Source organism: Urocampus carinirostris, chromosome 9, assembly GCF_059441175.1.
Source record: "Urocampus carinirostris isolate Australia breed hairy pipefish chromosome 9, RoL_Ucar_1.0, whole genome shotgun sequence".
Taxonomy (NCBI): Eukaryota; Metazoa; Chordata; class Actinopteri; order Syngnathiformes; family Syngnathidae; genus Urocampus; species Urocampus carinirostris.
Window position 1 is genome coordinate 9430698 of NC_142357.1, and position 20572 is coordinate 9451269.

General features: G+C 40.0%; 1 protein-coding gene across 3 annotated transcripts in view; it reads left to right on the top strand.

Annotated features, from left to right (window-relative positions):
* Positions 1-775: 775 nt before the first annotated feature.
* nrg2b (neuregulin 2b) overlaps positions 776-20572 on the top strand; it is an 85169-nt gene continuing 65372 nt past the window's right edge. For 2 of the 3 annotated variants that reach the window (XM_088344477.1, XM_088344478.1), the window contains exon 1: positions 1282-1831. In XM_088344477.1, the coding sequence (XP_088200603.1) occupies positions 1426-1831 (406 nt within the window). In that variant the 5' untranslated portion in view covers positions 1282-1425. Of the gene's footprint in view, positions 1832-20572 lie in introns of all 3 variants that reach the window. The other variant, XM_088344479.1, reaches the window with a different exon arrangement.

Genomic DNA, 20572 nt, shown 5'->3' on the forward strand with positions numbered 1-20572 from the left:
ACAGGGAGGCTGCAGGAGCTGGAATTGAACCCTGAACCCCTACACCTTAGGGCCACGTGCTAACCGTTCAGCGGCCGTGCTGCCGGCTTGCATATCCATGTTTTGTTCTATTTTTGTCTCGTGTTTTAAGTTATTTTATAAACACTCTGTACCATGAATGCCACAAATAAAATCTTGATCCTTTTATGTTGATGACAATAAAGACAATTTGGAATCCCAGAACGTCACGTAGTGAAATCAAATGCACTAACAAAAATAGCTTTTGTCTGGTAAATGGGTTTGGTGGTTTTGTTGAAGTTTGTCTTAAAATATACGGTAAAAATATTTTTTTTGCTTTCAATGGCTGTTTAAGTCAAAAGGGTCCCTGACCCCTGAATGGATAATCTCTTACCAAGATGCTTTTTGACCTCTAGTAAAGGGCGACGGGCTTGACTTTATGTCACGATTCAAAACTATTTATTGTGATATCTTATGATTGTGATCCGACTCTATACTCGACTTGTGCTTTGCAATATGTAAGAGCAGCTGCAACGTCACTCCTTGCAACGGAAGCTATTGCAACGCAGCGTTACTCATCGCCACCGCAGTGTGTAGCAGCAGGCAGCACCAAAGAGCCACACTGGTCACCTTAAAGACGAGAGGCTTGGCAACACGCTATTGTGTCTGTGCATTGCGCGATTCCTACTGCAATCAAGCTCTGGGGAGGAGGAGGAGGAGAAGGAGGGAGGAGAGGAGAGGAGAGGAGGAGAGGGAGGAGGGTGTCGGATCGCTTTTCGAGCGTTTTTTGTGAGCCGACGCCAGCCTGCGAGCGGGCGCAGGGTGGTGATGCGTGCGCACGAGGGGGACGCGGCTGGAGGGTGCGCGCTCCTGTTGCACCGCCTCACCGGATAACCGCTATCTCGTCCTGTCTGGTCTTCCCCGATTTACGGATTTACCGGATTTGATTTTTCTTGCGTGGAGTTATTAATCATTAATTGTGATTATTGTGCAATCCTCACCCCATCTGCAAGATTTTTCCCCACCCGGAGAGGCAATGCGCCCACCCATGCGATGTTAGCCTTTTAGCTGGAGAGAGAGCGCGGTGGGGGGGAAGAGAGCGAGAGAGGGAGAGGTTTTCTAATTTACGAGTCTCGCTTTGCCTTTCAGGAAAGAGAAGAAGAGAATGCAGCAGTCACATTTTTTAAGAGAGAAGCGGGCCTAAGGTGTGAGTGAGCGAGCGTGCGCGCCCCTCCAACCCCATACGAGGCCGGCAAGCAGCCGTATGGGGAAAGCGGCGGCGCACGCAGATGGCATGGACCCTTGCGCAAGGTCTGCCGCTCCGCCTGTGCCCCGCAGCCTCCCCTGCCGGAGCTCGATCGCCGCCTTTGCTCTCTCGCATCTCCCCCCGCCGCCCAGCAGCATTGCACCACAGCACAGGCTGACGGTATGAGGCTTGATCCAGTGCATTTCTCCATGCTGGTCATCGGGGTCTCGTTCGCCTGTTACGCCCCGAGTCTCAACTCCCTGCAGGACCAGGCGTACCGGTCTTCCGTGGTCATCGAGGGCGAGGTGCGCTCCTCGTCCCCGGAGAACGTCTCCTCGTACAGTGTGAATGTCAAAGTGCTGGACGTGTGGCCCGTGAATAGTGGAGGCCTGGAGAGGGAGCAACTCGTCACCGTGGGGGACTTCGGCTCCGAGGCCCCATGCACCACTGTGGAGAAGGACCACAAGTATATTTTTTTCATGGACCCCACCGGGGAGCCCTATGTTTTCAAGGCGTCCTACGCCCCCGTGGACGCAAGCGAACCCGAGCTCAAAAAGGACGTGGAGAGAGTGCTGTGCGAGGACTGCGGTAAGTTAGAGTGAGAGGTCGTCCGTGAACGAAAGGGTTCTGTGAGCCGGCTCTTTGAAGTGATGGCTCTTTATCAGTAAGGAAATGTCTCCCTTCGAATATCTTTTTTTCTCGTACTCTCCCTTTTCGCTCAGTCTTTTTTCTCCATCTATCTGTCATGTTCTCTTTCTCTTTTTATCCCTCTTATTCTCTTTCTCTCTCTGTCTATTCTCTCGCTCTTCCTCTTTCTCTCTGCCTCTCGTTTTCTCAAATATTTTCTTCCTATAATTTTCTCTCATTGTCTGTCTCTTTTGTTTCCATTTTTCTCTTTCTATTTCTCTCTTTCGCTCTTACCCTTTTTCTTTCCACTCGCCCCTCTTCTCTTTTTCTCCCTCTCTCTTATTCTCTCTTTGTCTCCCTCCAGCCCTCTTTCTCTCTTTGTGTTTCTCTCTCTATTTGTTTTTTCTCTTTCTATCTCTTTGCCTCGCCTTTTCTTTCTCTCTCTCTCTCTCTTTCTCACTTTGCGTATTTCTTTTTCTTTTTCTCTCCTTTGCCTCTCTAGCTTTATCTCCCTTTACTCCCCCTCTAGCTTTCTCTCTGACTTTCTCTCTTTTTCACTTCGTCCCTCTCATTCTTTTCTCTCTACTTTCCCTCGCTGTCTTTTCCTTCTCCTTTCTCTTTTCTTTCTCTCCCTCTATTTCTTTCTTCTCTCTCTCTCTTTTCTCTCTTATTTCTTCCCCTCCCCTCAATACCCCCCCCTCTCTCCCCCTCTGTCTCTCTCAGGCATAAGCAACAGGTCAATATGCGAAGTCTAATCTTTTTGTTGTTTTCTTAGTATTGACAAATTAAATACTTAAATTAAGTACAAGTTCACTCTATATTGAAACAATAAGTGCCATTATAATATAGTAGCACAGTACATTTTGAATGTAATTAATTAGCTGCATAATGTATCATAATTATCAGTAATATATCATTAAAAAAAAATCAAAATAATCTGAAGATCAGTTCGGTAGCGAAGGAGCCGGCTCTTTTAGTAAGCCAAATCGAAAGAGCCGGTTCTCTAAAAGAACCGAAATTCCCGTCACTGGTAAGTTCCTCCGAGGCGCACTTGCGAAAACGCTGCTCGCTTGGGCTTGCGCGTGCACGTGCGGGAGTCTGTGCTATGGCTGCCCGGGCGCGCGCATGCGTGGAGCCGATTGACACTTCAATCCGCCATAACCCGGTCACCCGTAATCAAATGAGAAAGCGTGCTGGATAATGTGCCTCCGAATATGTGTGTGCTAGCAGTTCCCCCTACCCATCTCACATCATTCCTCCTCCCACCCTTCCATCCACTGCAGACTCCTGCTGACTGGTGATCAGTGCAGTGTTGGGCGCGTTACTGAAAAAAAAAGTAACCAGTTACACTCACTCGTTACTTCTTTGAAAAAAGTACCGGATTTTCCGGACTTTAAGACGCATTTAAAAACCCCAATTTGGCTAGAAATGTTAAAGCGCGCCCTACAACCCCGTGTGTCAAACATACCGCAGATACGAATGGGAATGAACACGTTACCTTAGAGCAGGGGTTTCCAATGTGGTGCCCGCGGGCACCAGGGTGCCGCCTAAGGATAGCTGTGGTGCCCTGTTGTGAAAATAGTCGCCAGTGCTGGGTCATTTTAAATTTTCAAGTAAAATGATTTTTTTTTCCTGTTTGATTGAGTATTCAACCCCATTTCCAATAATTAATGTATAATTGTAATAACATATTAATACCATAGTAATAACACAATAAGTTGGTATTGGTGAAACACACATCAAAGTGAGTGCCCTTTGTGCTAATTAGTGAAGAAGAAGTAGCTATCAGTTTAAAAAAAGGGTAAAGACTCCCTGCCTTAGAGGGTTTCATGGTCATTTTGGAGATGAAATGATTTTGTAATTATTGATAACATTGATAAGCATCTCTGACTTATATTACAAAACATCTTGTGCAGCAGGAATTGAACCTGAGGAGTGCTGGTGAGAATGGTGCGACTTTACCACAAGTTGCAAACGACATATGACAAGGCATTAGGCCTTATCTCATTATTATACCGTTTTGTCCAGAAACACTCATTCACATAGTGCATTCGGATAAGATAAAAAGGCAATCCACCCATTTACAAATGAATGTTAGAGAATGGAAAAAACAGAAAGATTTTTAAAAAATACTATACAAGCTGGTTTGAGTTCGCGTACATATGAAACCGAGAGTTTATTTTTGCACAGGTAAAGAAATGGAGAGATTGTTTAATCTATCAGAGTGCACTATGCAAACAGTGTGGCGGCATTTTTAAAATAGTGTGATGATGAGATAAGCGCTAATGCCTGGTGGTCTAGTGGAAATGTGTGCCCTGACTGCCACTAACAGGGTTTGATTCCAATCCATCCATTATCTGCACCGCTTATCCTCAGTAGGGTCGCGGGGGTGCTGGAGCCCATCTTCAGGCAGTGGGCAGGGGACACCCTGAACCGGTTGCCAGCCAGTCGCAGGGCACACAGAGACAGACAACTCTCTGACTCATTCACACCAAGGGACAATTTGGACCCGCCAATTAAGCTAACATGCATGTTTTTGGAATGTGGGAGGAAACCGGAGTGCCCTGGGTAAACCCACGCAAGCACAGGAAGAACATGCAAACTCCGCACAGGAGGTTTGAACTCCCGACTTCAGAACTGTGCCGCACACGCGCTAACCACTGCATCGCCGTGCTGCCCAGGTTAGATTCCAAATGCATACAATTTTATCTGATGTGAATATCATTATTGGAATATAATAATGCATTACATTAAGATGTACCTATATTCATCCGCCTTGTGATCCAGTGCCCCTTATAGTGCAGAGAATACAATAGTTACATCCGTGTTACTCTGAAAGTAACTGTTTACAAACAACCATAAATACTCATATTGAAGCCTAAACGCTAAAACTGCTTAAAAAGAGCGACATAATAAAATAAATAGAAAAAAATGTGTACATCAACCTGTGGAAGCGGGAAGCCTCCTGTATACTTGGCTTTTGCAATCTTGAGAGCTTGCAAACAAACACTTAGCCGGGACAGTCCATGTCCATTTTGTCTTTAGTTTTCAAATCACTTGAATATTTCCTACATCATTACTGGGTTATGTCCAAGATGTTTTATTTTTTTCCCCAGCAACAACAATTTTACAAATAAAAAGACCAAATTTTAGCACGCTTTTACTGTAAATTCTTTGGTCACTTTTGCCCCATTGATTTTGTTGTTCCTGTATAGGCCAGGCCCCCTCCCCATGCGCTGCCTTCCATTCGCTACTGGTGACTCACAATCAAATATCTGCATATAAACTGACAACCTGATTTCAGTATTTTATTTTGTAGTTGTAAATGCGGCTTGGATGTGAGTATATACGGCATCTGGCCTGTTGGATGATTTAATCCAGCCCACCATTAAAAACAAAAAAGAAGTGACTCTCCAGATCATTTCCATCAAAAGTTATGACTTTTTTTTTGAAAGAAATGCATACTAAATTCTCTTCCCATCCACTAATGGGCAGTGTTGAGTTTGTATAGCGTGGTGAGATGGTTGGGGAGTAAAACTGCATCCAAACCAGTTAATACAATCAATGCAATACATGTTTTTTCCAATTCTCTGTCAATAAATGTGTTGTTTTTTTAAAAGACCCCATTGTACATGCACGATAAAGCATAAAAATGAAAAAAAAAAAAATATTAAAAAAAATTAAGATTACATTATTTTCCTGATCGGGTCTGCCTGAAAGCATAAAGTCTAGATAAAGCCCCAAAGCAAAATTGAGTTTAACGTCCATTGGTAAAGAGAATATCAGAATATCAATAGGGAGAAATTACAAAGTCTCATACTATGGGCTTGAGACAGTGCCACCATACCTATATACAGATATATTTTGTAGGTATACATAGAACAACCCACCCTACCTTAATTTAATGGGTCTCAAACTCACGGCCCCGGGGCCAACTGCGGACCGCGGGGTGATAGTTTAGGTCCCGAGCCCTAATATGAAAGTTTAAATTGACAGTGTATATTATTAAGCGCCTCTTGGTAGGAAATATATAATTCATTAAAAAACAAATATTGATTTAAAAAAATAAGTAAAAAATATAAACTATGAAATAAACGTCCATGTTTCAAAATACTCATAGTGAGAGAAATTTTCATTTATTGGGGCGGCAGTAGCTCAGGAGGTAGAGCGCTTGCCTTGGGATCAAGGGATCCCAGTTCGAATCCCGGCTCAACCGTGTTACATGTCGAAGTGTCCTTGGGTAAGACACTGAACCCTAATACCCCCAATAAGCAGGTTAGCGCCTTACATGGCTGCAAGGCCGCTATTGGGAAATGTGGAGCACATTGTAAAGCGCTTTGCGAAGTCATTGACTTGAAAAGCGCTATATAAATGCAGATCATTTCATTTCATTTTACATTAGACTCACTTAGAAGAAACTGACATAATTATCGGCCATCTTGCTGCAAGAGGTATCCCCAAACCATATATTTGTTTTTGCTTCTTTTTTTCTCTATTTTTTCCATATTTTCTTTTTTCATTGTTGTTTGTCTTATTTATTTTTTATTTCTTTTCCCCCTTTATGTCTTTTTATTTCTTTTTTTGCACTTCCTTTTTGTTTCTTTGCAAATAAGGAAAAGTTTTGTGGTTTGGTCACTTTAAGTATTTTTATTCTCCTTTCTTTTAAGCATTAGTTTTTGGTTGCACAGCACGAAAAATCAAGTGATCAATTAATACACACTGTCCCTTTAATATAAGTGCAGCCCACGAAAATTATGGCTTTATTTATCACAGATTGATTCAGTTTCACATTAATTCTTGATCTTCTTTATTTTTAGATCTTGTGTTATGTAGCATTTAAATTATATATATATATATATATATATATATATATATATATATATATATATATATATATATATATATATATATATATATATATATATATATATATATATATATATATATATATATATATATATATATATATATATATATATATATATATTTAAGAAGAGTCCATTCTTTTAAAAAATTAGAAGTTTCTTGTGGAAAACCCAATTCGGCCCAACCTCACCTGGACTGTAGCTCTGGTGGCCCTAAAGTCAATTGAATTTGGGACCCCTGCTCTAATTGTTATTTTAGAATTGTGTTGCTGGTGGATTGAAGGAGAAACCAACAAAGAACAATAGACATTGTAAGACGTCATCTGCTTCCAAAAAGTAATGCACCATGTTGTAACAACAGTTGAGTTAGAAAATATTATGACTAAAACGTTACAGTACTTGTTACAGAGAGAAGTTTTTGCGTTCCTGGAATCCTTTGTAGCGCATTACTCCCGACACTCTCAGTAAATTCAGACTCTGAGCATAGTTAGCAAGATCTGCACCACCCCAGATTACAGTAGAGCTCCTCTTGTGCGAATGAGTGTGTGTTGTGTTGAGGTGACCTTTGGTGTCTGTTGCTGAGGATTGTTGCCAGGGGCCAGTAGATCAGATGTCAAATCATGACATATCTCACTGTTGTGACTGCTGTGACCTGCAAGCGAAGGGTTCAGAGAGGCCCATTCCCTGGGGACTTCAAAAAGACTTTTTTCGGGCATGTGCATCTGTAGCACTTGGGGTTCGATGCTGTGACGTACACCGCCATTCAACAGTTTTGGGTGAACCAAACAATTTAGATTTTCCATGAAAAAGTCACACTTTTATTTACTAAACGAGTTTTCCACTCTCTGTTCTGTTGCCCATATTAATCTCTTTATTTTGTTGGCCAGAGCCAGATATGGCTTTTTCTTTGCCACTCTGCGTTGAAGCCAGTATCCTGGAATCGCCATTCCACTGTAGATGTTGACAATGGTGTTTTGCGGGTACTATGTAACAAAGTTGCTAGTTGAGGACCTAAAAGGCGTCTTCTTAAACAGGGGTCGGGAACCTTTTTGACCCAAAGAGCCACAAGAGCAAAAATTATTTGTTGTTTTTGTTGCGAGAGCCATACCATATATTATAAGACAAATTTCAGTAAAACCGCCAGACTCGCTCTCCAGACAAAATAAAAAAATTCTGCACATTTTATTTCACTGAGTGACGTTTGATGATTTGCTAACATTTATGCAATGAGAATAGTGCCAGAGCCTGTGTGCCATTTGAACAAATATACCACTTTAGCACTGAGACTCATTTTGACCTGAATTGTTTGAAAACAAGGTGCAAGCAGAGTTCATTTGCAAAAAATGTCACAAAATCGTGCAAATAAGCATTCTGACGCATTTACCTTTTGTGCAGACAGCGCTCGGCAGACAGCATTGCCTGCATTTACCAGCTGGCAGATATGGGAAGCTGCGTTGTGGCCGTCATAGACTTTCTGGACTAGTTTACAGGCGGCGGGCGTCCTTGCTGTCATGCACTTAATGACAAATTTTCAACATGTTACCTAGTGTTTACTGTGTTTGTGTACTGTAATGCTAAATCTATTTCACCCTGGTCATCCTGGAAGGGGGATTACCACTTGTGAGGTCCCTTCTCAAGGTTTCTCTTTTTCCTCATGCTGAGGTTTTGAGTTGTTCCTTGCCCGCATGTTGGTTTAAGATCAGGTAATTGTAATTGTGTAATTGTAATCCAGTGCAGTCCGTTGAGACATTTTTGTGATTAAGGGCTATATAAATAAATGTGACTTGACTTGACAGCAGTGTATTGAAATAGCCTTCATTCCTTAGAACGAATATGGACTGTCGAGTTTTCCTTCTGGCCATTCTAAAAGTTTAATCAGACCCACAAGCGTGATGCTCCAGATACTCGACTAGTTAAAAAGAAAGTCAGTTTTAAAGCTTCTGTTTGAAGTGGTGCTAACATCATTGCACAGGGGTTTCCTCATCATCTACTATCTTTCTAATGTGATTATCAAACACAATGTACGATTAGAACATTGGAGTGCTTGTTGCTGGAAATAGGCCTCTATTAACTCTTGTAGGAATTGCAATAAAAACAGACATTTGCAGCTAAAAATAGTCATTTACCTTGTTTACCATGTATGGGTGTGTTTTTGATTATTTAAATGTTATCTTTATTGAAAAAAAAAAAAACAGCAATTTTCGTTAAAAATAAGGATGTTTAACGACCCCAACCTTTTGAACGGTAGTGTACATGGGCAGTAACAATGACACATTATGGTCTATAGTATGGATGAGTACATTTTTTTCACCTGTATGTATTTATCTGCCTCAGTAAAAGTTTAAAAAAAAACTTTTTTAAGAACACACTGTTCTGACAAATAAAATGAGTCTCTACTTTTAAACTCTGGCTGCACCCGCAAACTTGTATCTTCCCTTGAGTTCAGAATATTTCGGGCCAACACCACCGTTTCTGTGACAGGGGAGAAGTGGAAGGGCGCCATATTCGTAAGCCTTTCAAAGAAAAAAATAAAATAGAAAAGTTATCGACAGCTGCATTGTACCCCAGTAAACACTCCCTCTAAAAATTAAATTGTTACTCTACAACTAGTAGTCAGACTACACTTTAATCACAGACAACATTTTAATCAAACAACTACAGGATTGGTAAATAAAAGGTAAATTAAAAAAAAAAACTGAACTGAAATTAGAGTTCACATTCATCTTGACTTGACTTATTACTTGTAAAGATTAAGTGCCATTAACTCTTGTTTCAAACATTTTTTGCTCACAGTTTAGGCTGTCCTATCATGTATATTGAAAACGCAAAAAGTGGACCGAAAATCTGTAAAACTATTTTGCGCTCTTCAAACCGAAGACTGAACTGAACAAAACCAGCTACTGGTTAGTTTGAAAGACTACCATTTTGGTAAATACTTCTCAAATGACAAAATTGCTTGGATTATCTATTTCTTATCTGCACTGCTTATCCTCAGTAGGGTCAGGGATGCTGTCTCAGCTTTCTCCCTGGCAGAGACAGACAACTCACTCATTCACGCCTAGAGACAATTTGGATAGGCCAATTACCCTGACATGCATGCTTTTGGAATGTGAGAGGAAACTGGAGAGCCTGGAGAAAACCCATGCAGGCATGGGGAGAACATGCAATCTCCACACGGGGAGGCTGTGGTAGCTGGACTTGAACCCTTAACCTATGCACTGTAAGGCTGCACACTAACCACCCATCTGCCGTGCCGCCCCACTTGGATTATGTGAGATCTTTTTTTTTACGTTTTTGCTGTGTTATCATTATGTTATTATTATATCATTACTAGCTTAGTAACATCAATAGCAGTGTTCCCTCAAAATTTTAATTTTTTAGAAATAGCATTGATAATCTGAGCATTGTTGTGAGTAATGAGACCTCATAAGTCTTAGTGACATCCCTTTATAAAGAAGTTACCACTTAAGTGAAGAAACGGGCTACGTTCAAGAGACAGTGCGCATTATTTAGCGCTGCTTAATGATAGAGACATCATTAATTAGAAAGAAAAACTAGTTTGAATAATGATTCATAAAAATAAATGAACTATCATATAAACGTTCATGTTTTTGAATACTTATAGGCTGAAAAATTTGTATTTATTTTACATAACATGAAGTTCACCTAGAGGCATTTGACAAAATTGTTTGCATCTTGCTGCTACAGGTACCCTCAAAAACCAAGAACCTTGTGAAAGGCTGGGCAAAAAAAAGTGCGGTTTTGTGACTTTCAGTCATCGTAGTTTGTGTTCTTCTATGTGCATAGCACTCATTTTTCGTTGCACTACACAATAGAGCAACTTCTAGTGGTTAAATATCACACAGTGTCTGTATAATGATTGCTCAAACCCATAACAAACCAGATATGATTTCAAAACACTTTTTATCCTCCTTAATCTATTGCTTTGATTGCATTGTTACGCTCCTGGAAACTTATACTAACCTTCAAAACATCCCAGAATATTACCAGGTTCTTTTGTTTAATGGTTATGGGTATTTTTATATCAAGGAAATTTGTCTCCTGTGCCTGTTGAAAATTAAAATTAGTCAAGTCAAGTCATGTTTATTTGTATACCCCTTAATCACAAAGAGTCTCAAAGGGCTGCACAGACCACAGATTATTGCAAACCACAGACTATTATTACACCACCCCCTGATCTAAAACCTACACGAGGGCAAAAAAAATAACCAAAAAAACCTCAACATGAGGAAAATGAAGAAACTTTGAGAAGGGACTTCACATGAAGTAATCCCCCTTCCAGGATGACCAGGGTGCAACGGATGTTGCAATAAAAAACAGTACACATATATTGTCCTCAGGAAATATAGGTCATTCATAAACTAGAGAATAGAAGTGTGTTTCAAGTCTAGATTCAAACAGTTCCATTGAGGTTGCAGATCGAATCTCAGGGGGCAGAGCAGCCCACAACAACTAAACACAGCTAGAAGAAAATGTTTCACTATTCATCCGATCATATTAGAATATATTTGTTAGTTTTTCAGTAGGTTCAATTAAGGTTCACCACACCATATGCGTCATTTCACAAATTGTCAACATTCAATCAGTTCGTCCTTGGCTTTTTATTAGGCCCTTTCATCCGTTTGACTTTGACACGCCTGATTTATGACTTAACACCTCATTAGGTTTATTACTCTTTATTTTTTCAAGTATTTCTGTATTTTTAACAAAAAGAAACTAATCATGAACGAATGAGTATAATTATTGCACACAAAAAACTTTCACAGCAAGTGTCATGCCATGATTTCAGTTGTCTTCAGTGCACATTTCATGAATCAAATCAAATTGAATGAAATCTTCAGAGGAAACGGGAACAGGAAGGAAGTCAAACGTCTGCACAAAGAGCTCATCTGACAGCCCAGCTAACAACGTGATGTTCTATTTTTAGCCCTGTGGCATGCTAAAATGATCAAGTCATTTATTTATGACACGGCTGTTGTAATCGGGCTTGACTGTGGAACGGCTTTTCAGGCGGGGATAAGCGGGCGGAAACACAGCCGTAAGTGGGAGATGCTTTCAAGCTTGTGTCGGTGTTATACATATGCTATTACAGTTTAAGTTCAGTAGAGATCAGTAAAGATCAGTAGAAAACAAAAATCCAAGTTTGGAGCGGCAATGCAGACACACACCATGAACCTGACCAATCCCCGCTCAGGGACTAGTACCAGCCAGCCAATCGAGGCCATCTTGGTGGAACACACACCACACGTTTTAATCCATCTTCTTGACACTCCCCTTGTCCCTTTACTTTAGGGACTGATTTGAGCTTGAGTTGCAATGATAAATATGCATTCTGTGTTGAGGGACCACCCCTCATTCCCCCTTCCCGTCAATAATCTGAGTGCAAATCCTTCGTGAAGCATCTTAAAAGCACCTCACGATTTTTCATCACATAGCACCAGCAAGGCTTGGCTAATAAATGTTGACATTGACATCATCAGCAGTTCAGGGGAATGGTCCACTTGCCGTCACAAAATCATGAGACAGCAAATCTGTATCTCTTTTTGCTCTAAAAAGAAGTTGTTGTTTATTTAATGGAACATTTGTAATTGGTCTTATGTGTAACAGTCACAGTAACACCTAAGGTTACCTTTGATTGTGAACAAAGTCACTAACATTTGTCCTAATTATCATTCAGTCCAGATCGTTCCACATGATAAACTTGGACCCACAAGAATAAAAGATAATTGAAATAAATTGGTGAATAAAATGTACCATAAATCTCCTGCAATGTTCCCTTTGTACTTCACGGTTCAGTTATTGCGGATTCGCCCCTTGTGCAGATTTGTGATAGATGACATTTAGCCATTATAACAAGTGTTTTCAATGGACTGGTAGAGAAAACTACCAAAAATATAATCTTTTACTTTGATAAGTTATTTTTTTTTTTAATAGTAGACACATATGAAGGAGATTTCATAGGATGCCAGTTCATTGCGCACTGTTTTTGATGTTTTGATTATTACCTCATTGTCACTATTGGCCAATCATGCTGCTGTTCTTTGATATCCACATCCTTAAGGGAAGATCTGCTTTTGCAACTAGTAGATGTAATAAAAAGAAATGGGTCAGGTGAGGGCCATTACAACAGGTTGGACTTTCTTATTTCAGGGGTTCGCTTCCTGTCCTCCTTGCAAGTTCAAAATCCAGTGATGTCTTCCCTCCCTATTTTAAGTGTTTACTAAACTTGCAATTAATACATACTTGCAATTAAAAAAGTAGTAATTACTCAATTTGCCGTTTATGTTTGTTAATGCTAAATGGTATTTTGATTATTTACCTTGTGTTAATCAGTCTCAGCAACGAGTAAAAGCTGTTAACCTCCCTCCGATCTATTACTCTAAAATAGTAATATATAATATAGCTGCCAGAAAAGCTCATTATGTCTGACATGTGACCATTAATATAAAGCTAATATGAATACATTTATTGTGATCCTCAGACATAGCAGAAGGAAGTGGCTCTAATTGTGATCTGAACAAACTGTAGCAGCCTGCAATTGGATTTGGCATGACAACCACAATGTAAAGTTAAATGTGAAAGAAAGTAAGACAGGAATTGAAACGATAAAATCCCTTTTAGTTTAATGATCATAAGAATTGCTAAGATATAGCTTGTTTGACATAGTCAAGGTCCAATTCATTTGCAGGATGGTACTGTGAGCGTGACAGAAAAATTGAGGGAAATTAACTCAATATTTAGACAACTGAAAACATGAAATTATAATGAATTATTTAAGCATTGACCTCTGTAAAATAGCAAATGAAGATCTTTGTGAAGTTTTGACAATCAAATATCAAAACAAACAGAAAAAAAAGGAATGCGAGTATCAATAAGCTGATATTTTCCCTGGATATGAGAACACACCGCAAACAATGTAATACAAGTCCATGTGTCAGCTTGTGGAGTCAATATTGACTGCAAAACAAACACATCTCAATCATGCAATTTCGTTGTGTTAATTATTTTGGATTATTTTGTGATTTATGTTGAAAATGCAGGCAGCACGGCGGCGCAGTGGTTAGCGCTTGTGCGGCACAGTTCATGTCATGGGAACCTGTCGTGGATTCAAATCCAGCTCCAGACTTCCTGTGCGGAGTTTGTATGTTCACCCCGTGCTTGCGTGGGTTTCCTCCAGGCACTCCGGTTTCCTCCCACGTTCCAAAAACATGCATTTCAGGTGAATTGGCTGGTCCAAATTGTCCGTAGGTGTGAATGAGCGAATGAGTTGTCTGTCCCTGTGTGCCCTGCGATTGGCTGGCAACCAGTTCAGGGTGTCCCCTGCCCACTGCCCGGAGATGGCTGGGATGGGCTCCAGCCCCCCCGCGACCCTAATGAGGATAAGCGGTACGGCTAATAATATGAGATGAGATGAGATGTTGAAAATGCTGCTTAAATATATTTGTATTTATTATGGACATGCACAATGTGTTTTAATATTGTTCCTACCAACCCTCAGAAAGAAAGGTCAAATCTTGGTCTGTCAATTTACGACTACCACTTATGCCTAGGTTAATTGAGAATATCAGATTAGTCTGTCTGTCTGTGTATGTATATCCTACATACTTACCAACCAACCTACATACCAACCTACCTACCTACCTACCTAACTACTTACCTACCTACCTACCTACCTACTTACCTACCTACCTACCTACCTACCTACCTACCTACCTACCTACCTACCTACCTACCTACCTACCTACCTACTTACCTACCAACCTACTGAACTACTTACTACCTACTTTCCTTCCTACCTACCTAAACATCCATCCATCTATCCATCCATCATCCATCCATTTATCCATCCATCCATCCATCCATCCATCCATCCATCCATCCATCCATCCATCCATCCATCCATCCATCCATCCATCATCAAAGTTAATATATAATATGTTGTCGTACACCGCAACAGTTGCCATCCCTCCACTGGATTTCGGATTGGTAAAACAATGGTTCTCTCAACCTTAGTACGCAGAGTTAGTGTACAAAATGCTTCCCGTCCCACCTGACACGCAGCCCTACAATGCTTTTCTGTGAATGTCGTCGCCGGTATTCTTTTTGAGCAGCCTTGACAGGTCGCTCCTGGAATAGTGTTCCAGATTGCTGAGCACTCTGTATCAAGCACTGCTTACCAGCTCTCCAAGCGCCTCCCCACATTTGTTGCCTGTCTTTGGCCGCTGTGGCGTAAGAGCATATTTTGACTTAAAACTGATCTGCTGCTCGTCAGAAAAATTGAGGAGTGGAGGAACGTGACAAAGAAATGCAGTAAGATTAATGTTGTAAAGATGATAATAGCCAGTGTTACTACACGAGGCAGGACAAACAGCTTAATTGGGCTAAAACACGTTGTCATAACCTCTGCAACAGGTGATGTTTTTTCGTCAAGGCTTGTGTAAAGTATTACTAAACGTGTATCAGCTCCTTGCGTGTTGAGTAAGATTTCAGCCAGGAAGGTCACATTAGGATAGTCCATTCTTGGCTGTTTTTAGGCGGTCATAATTCCGCTGAAAGAGCAATGACCTGCAACAGCTACCAAAGGTTCTTGTTTCAGGACGCATATTTCTCAGAAGACTGCCTTGGTAGTTTTCAGATTTCATCGTACCCTGCAGAGATTTAAGATGTTCTAGGCCACATATTGCTGACTGTGTAAATCTAAATTAGTCAAGAGTGCTTTAAACAAAAACTACATTTCTCACTATGCCTATCGACGCTGATACTCACAAAGTGATGGCTAAGAGCCTCTAATTTATATTCAGACTCTCTTTTTAAGCTTTCATAAGCCTCATAAAATGATGTGTCACATTTGGCCCTCGGTTCATGAGTTTGACACACGGGCAGTAATCTATGCAAGCTACATCTAGACACTGCTAGATAAAAAAACATGAGGACCACAAATTGATTATTAATGTATGAGTGACAATTTCAGAGATTTCAAATGAAGACTGATAAAATCCGTTACTGTCTTTTGAGGCTGAAATCAGATCGATATTTAATATCACATATCAAATAGGAACACTATTTTCATCATAATTTGTTAGTTCACAGTATGCCAATTAGAATTCATTTGAAAATAGTTAGTTATTAAATCTACCCATAAAGTCCACTTTGGCTCAAAAGAGGACCGCTGGTACAATATTGATATTGATGTGCTTTGATGTTTTAGTTCGCCTTGAGGTTGTTCAGCATTTTTTGGGTGTACTATTTTTGTTATCCATCTCTTTAATTTCTCAGTAGTTTTCCCCTTGCAGCCCTATCCAATTTAAATCCATTGGGGTTTAAATTTCTGAAAAGTTATTGGGAAACTAGTTAACGGAAAATCAAGCTGCATACTATTATCTTTGTGTGTCAAAAATCTGCCTTTAAATATCTTGTGACAAGTTAAATCTCAGTTACCACGACCAATCAGTCTTCAAAGAGGTCAACTGTCACCTGGGATGCTGATAAAAAGTCAAACCTTAATAGAAAAAATTCTCTTTTCAGTTGGAACATTATTTTTACATAACTGTACAATGTGTTTGAAGTAACTGCACATCCACTACAGTAGGTGCCAGTATCATTTAGGTGGCACAATAGAATCTGTTAACAGAGAGTGGGGAAATATCATAAGCACGCCGCATAGGTGTATTTATAGCAATCAAATGAACGAGTCATATTGTTATAGCTTTTGCACATAATTGGTTGGGTAAACTGGATGATAAAGATAGTTTTAATGTGGGATTAGTCGCCCTCTTTTGTCTGACGTTAACGTTTTGCGCCTTGATCAACAGTTTATTCACAAAATATTTTTTTTTATGAAAACAAAATCATCTCTGTTTTCCAGTGGCAAATGTTCATTTTATGTTTTTATTTTTTCCTTTTAGGTAAATTTAAGTACCAACACCAAAAGTACTAAGTCACGCAGAATTACGGTAGATCATTTCTTTTGAGCAAGGTTGAAGAGCCTAATGCACATAGGTCAAACAGAAATCAACTAAGTGAAGTTGTTATACAGAAACCTTAAAGCAGGGGTAAAGGCAAATACAGCAGATTGGTGCAAACAAGAAATGTGTTCAGGTGTTCAAAAATAAGGAAGGGACACATGAGCTATTTTAGAGCGAAAATAAACCAAGAGTATGGATTAAGAAATAGCCTTTCAGTTTAAAATGTCAATGTTATAGTTTTTCTTATTTTCAGTTTGTAGTTTCTGGTCATAAAATGGCCTCAAGAGTAGGGATTAACATCATATCAGTCACATTAATATGGCCATAAATGCCTAAGCAATATAAATATTATAAAATACTATAAACATAAATGTTCTATGTACATAAATGTCCAATATTTGATTTTGTGATAACAGTTTATTGACCAACGACAAGACCTTTTTTTGCTACTTATAGGAATATATTTGGTTTACCTGAAAGGGACAGTGTGTATTTATAGCACCTCCTATTGATGTAAAAAAAATCGTAATTATTTAAAAAAAACAAAAAGAATATTGATTTGAGTAATAGGGAAAAAAATATGAACCATCATATAAACGTGGATTTTTCTTGACACTCATAGGTTGAGACATTCACATGGATTTACATATCATGAGCCTCACCTGGAGGAAGTTGACATCATTGTCCGCCATCTTAGTGCTATGGGTACCTAAAAAAGACGAAAACCTCTCTTGGCTTGGCAGAAACACAAGAGTAAAAATGTGAAAAGAGCGAAAAGCAGTGAAGTAGCATTGCACCTTCATGAAAGGGTCAAACTTAGCTCGAGGTGACGTCCTTACCGACAGAGAGTAAACAAATGTGACAACATAACAACTGTAGATCTACAAATAAAACACAGAACACAGAATTGCATTTAGAAGTAGGCGTTATTGTCTTTATACTGTATAAAAGTGCAAAGATATTGGAGGGCTTTTTTTCAGTTCAAGAAAGCAATTTAGAGAGAAGCTGAGTAGCAGCAGGCTTACATCGGGTATAGAATTGAACCAGGTGCTAATTGATTGAAATGATTTAAATACAACCGTCCAAAATGAAGCGGTTTCCTATGAGTCTTAGCTCCGGGTCATCCGTTTTTAGGATAATGGATCTGGCGTTGGTGAGATATAGGCTTGGCAGGGGTGCCTTGAAAACGTTGTTATCCTAGCCATAGATTCAGGCCTGCAGCCTCGCTACTGGGTTATCTCCAGAGCCTGCTTCAGTCGCTTCCCGAACCATCCATGCAGCACCCGCTGGTCTTTACATTTTCCTTTCACTCTTCTGACTGTCCTCTAAATCCCATTTAATTGAGGATTTTTTTTTTCAATATAATACGCCACTAAAAGCAGGTGTGTTGCCGTTTGTTTTGAATAGCCCTATTGACTAGTGCTCCCACCTTGCTTTTTGACTGATAACATACACCAGCCTATCACAGTCGAGCACAACACACAAAGCCCTCTCTCACCTGGCCTCATGATAGCAATTATTGTGTGCTCTCTGAACACAATGCATGATAGGTTGACATCAATGACAATAAAGACAATTCAATTCAAAATCTGCGACGCTGTGACCCAGCGATGACCAAATCATGAAGTAGCAAGGGGTATATGTATTTTTTTTTCAACAAGCAGAATATGTTACTGTCTATAGTACAGCAAAACGCAACTCAGTGGCACGTTTTTGTTTTTTGTGACGCTGACACACTTGATATACAGCTTGGCTATAAAATTTGCATTTCGCATAATGAAATTCCTTTGCAGTCCTCTGCGAAACTCACCTAGTGTTACAAACAGTACTGTACAGCATACATGAGTTTAAAAGGGCCCAATTTAAGAGAGGTGTACTAAGCTTATAATGTGTGCACGCGTCTTCATGCTATAAGACAACGATCTCTTAGCAACAACTTGCATCAGCTTGGCAATCACCTGCAGGTCACAATCTCTTTGGCATTGATCTCAGAACTAGGAGAACTCTGCTCTGTTGCAGCACATCCAGACAGTTCTCGCAGCGGTAGCCGCATCCAAGGCCACACCCTTTGAACAGCTTTCATTTGTTTTTTTTCTCTCGGCGCAGGCACATTTTTTTTTCTTTGGAGGGGAGCCTGTATGTACTTCAGCCAGTGAGGATGGAGAGAGGAGTAGTTGTGATGACGTTAGGGATCTGCATGAATAATGGAAGGTTACAATTATAACTTTTTGGGATTTGCTGTAGGGATAGCACTGTGTCTGACAGCCATACAGAGCTTCAATGGGGATAAATATCCCTGAGTAGTGTTTGTGTGTTTTCGTGGGTGTATCTTCCGATAGGTCTGTCACATCTGCCTCATTGTTGCGTTATCTGTGCCTATTTCAGACCCTGTGTTTTTTCCCTCTTTCTTCTCTATCTCCTTCTGTCTCTGATACCGTCCTTGCACAATACCCCTTGCACAAGCTTATGCACACACACCCACAGAGACACACACGCATGTCAGTCAGCTGTTGCTGCTGTGTTGCAGATGCCCTAATGTTCTGTCATTAGTGTTGAGATCTGGGGCTGCTATGAATTATGCAAGGGGAACAACAGAACGCTGAAGAGTTCTCCTCACGTTGGGAGTGTTAATGAAAAAAAAAACAATCTAAACACAATAAAAAGTGCATTTATGCTTATGTTCCCTCAGATGTTATGCCAATCACTTCATCTTAGTGCAACACTCTGTTTCTCATGTGGCCGGCGACTGCCTAACTCGTGTTCTTGTCCTTGGTTATCTTGCTTGTGAAACTGTGTGTGTATCTGCATGCGTGTGTGTCCTTGGTGGTGAATAATGTATCGGCACTCATCTTTTTCCAAGAGTCAGCCTCGGAAGAAAGCTCATGCCTCTTAAAGGGGCCGAGTCAGTGCCACATGGCTTAGTTTGTGAATGAGGAAGGTCTTTGTGAAACCGTTAGCGGACACACATATGCACACGGCACCTAGTGCTGGTGCTGTGCACACACCGCCCACACACTGATGCGGCAGGTGCCTCACTATATCAGCAAAGTGCATCTTTCCAGCCGAAATGGACTTGCCTCTAGCTCCTCATTTAAAATGTTTTTCTTTCTCCGAGGTGGAAGTGCGCACAACATTTAAAATTTAACAGACGTTTAAAAGTGGAAAAATGCTATTTTTGGCAGAGCATTTAAACAAATGGATGAGAGAGTGAAGTGGGATTGCTGTTCGTTCAAAAGGTTGGAAAATGAACGAGCATAATACTTTTCTATGCCAAAAGCGAGTGTGAGCTTTTGATATACTGGAATGTAATTCATACAGTAATCCCTCGTTTATTGCAGGAGTTACGTCCGAAAACTTGTAAACTTGTAATAGGCAAAACCCATAAATGAAAAACCTTTATTTGTTATTTTTTAACAATACTATTAAGTACTCTATTAAACTCTGAAACCGAAGAGAAAACTCTTGTACCAGCTCAAGCATCTTTTTAACAAATTAAAGCACGTTTTCAAAAAATGTATTGGATTTTTACAGATTACTACAGTACTGTCAAATATTTGCAAGCAGAGAGACTGTTTTGCCAATCAGAATGCAAAACACAATGCAAGATACAAATCCATGAAAAAGCGAAACCGTGAAAAGTAAACAACTTTATGGCTGGTACTTTCAAAGCAAAAAATAAAAAACAGCAATATTCTTCTAACCGGAAATGTAGTCTTGGAAATGTAGTTCTACTACACTCAAAATTAGCTTATCCTACTAAGCAGAACAAAAGCAGCATCTTTTTGCAAGCCAACAACTATGATAGTCTTTTCTCACACTTAAAACAAGCGGTCTTCTTTTTGTATATTGTA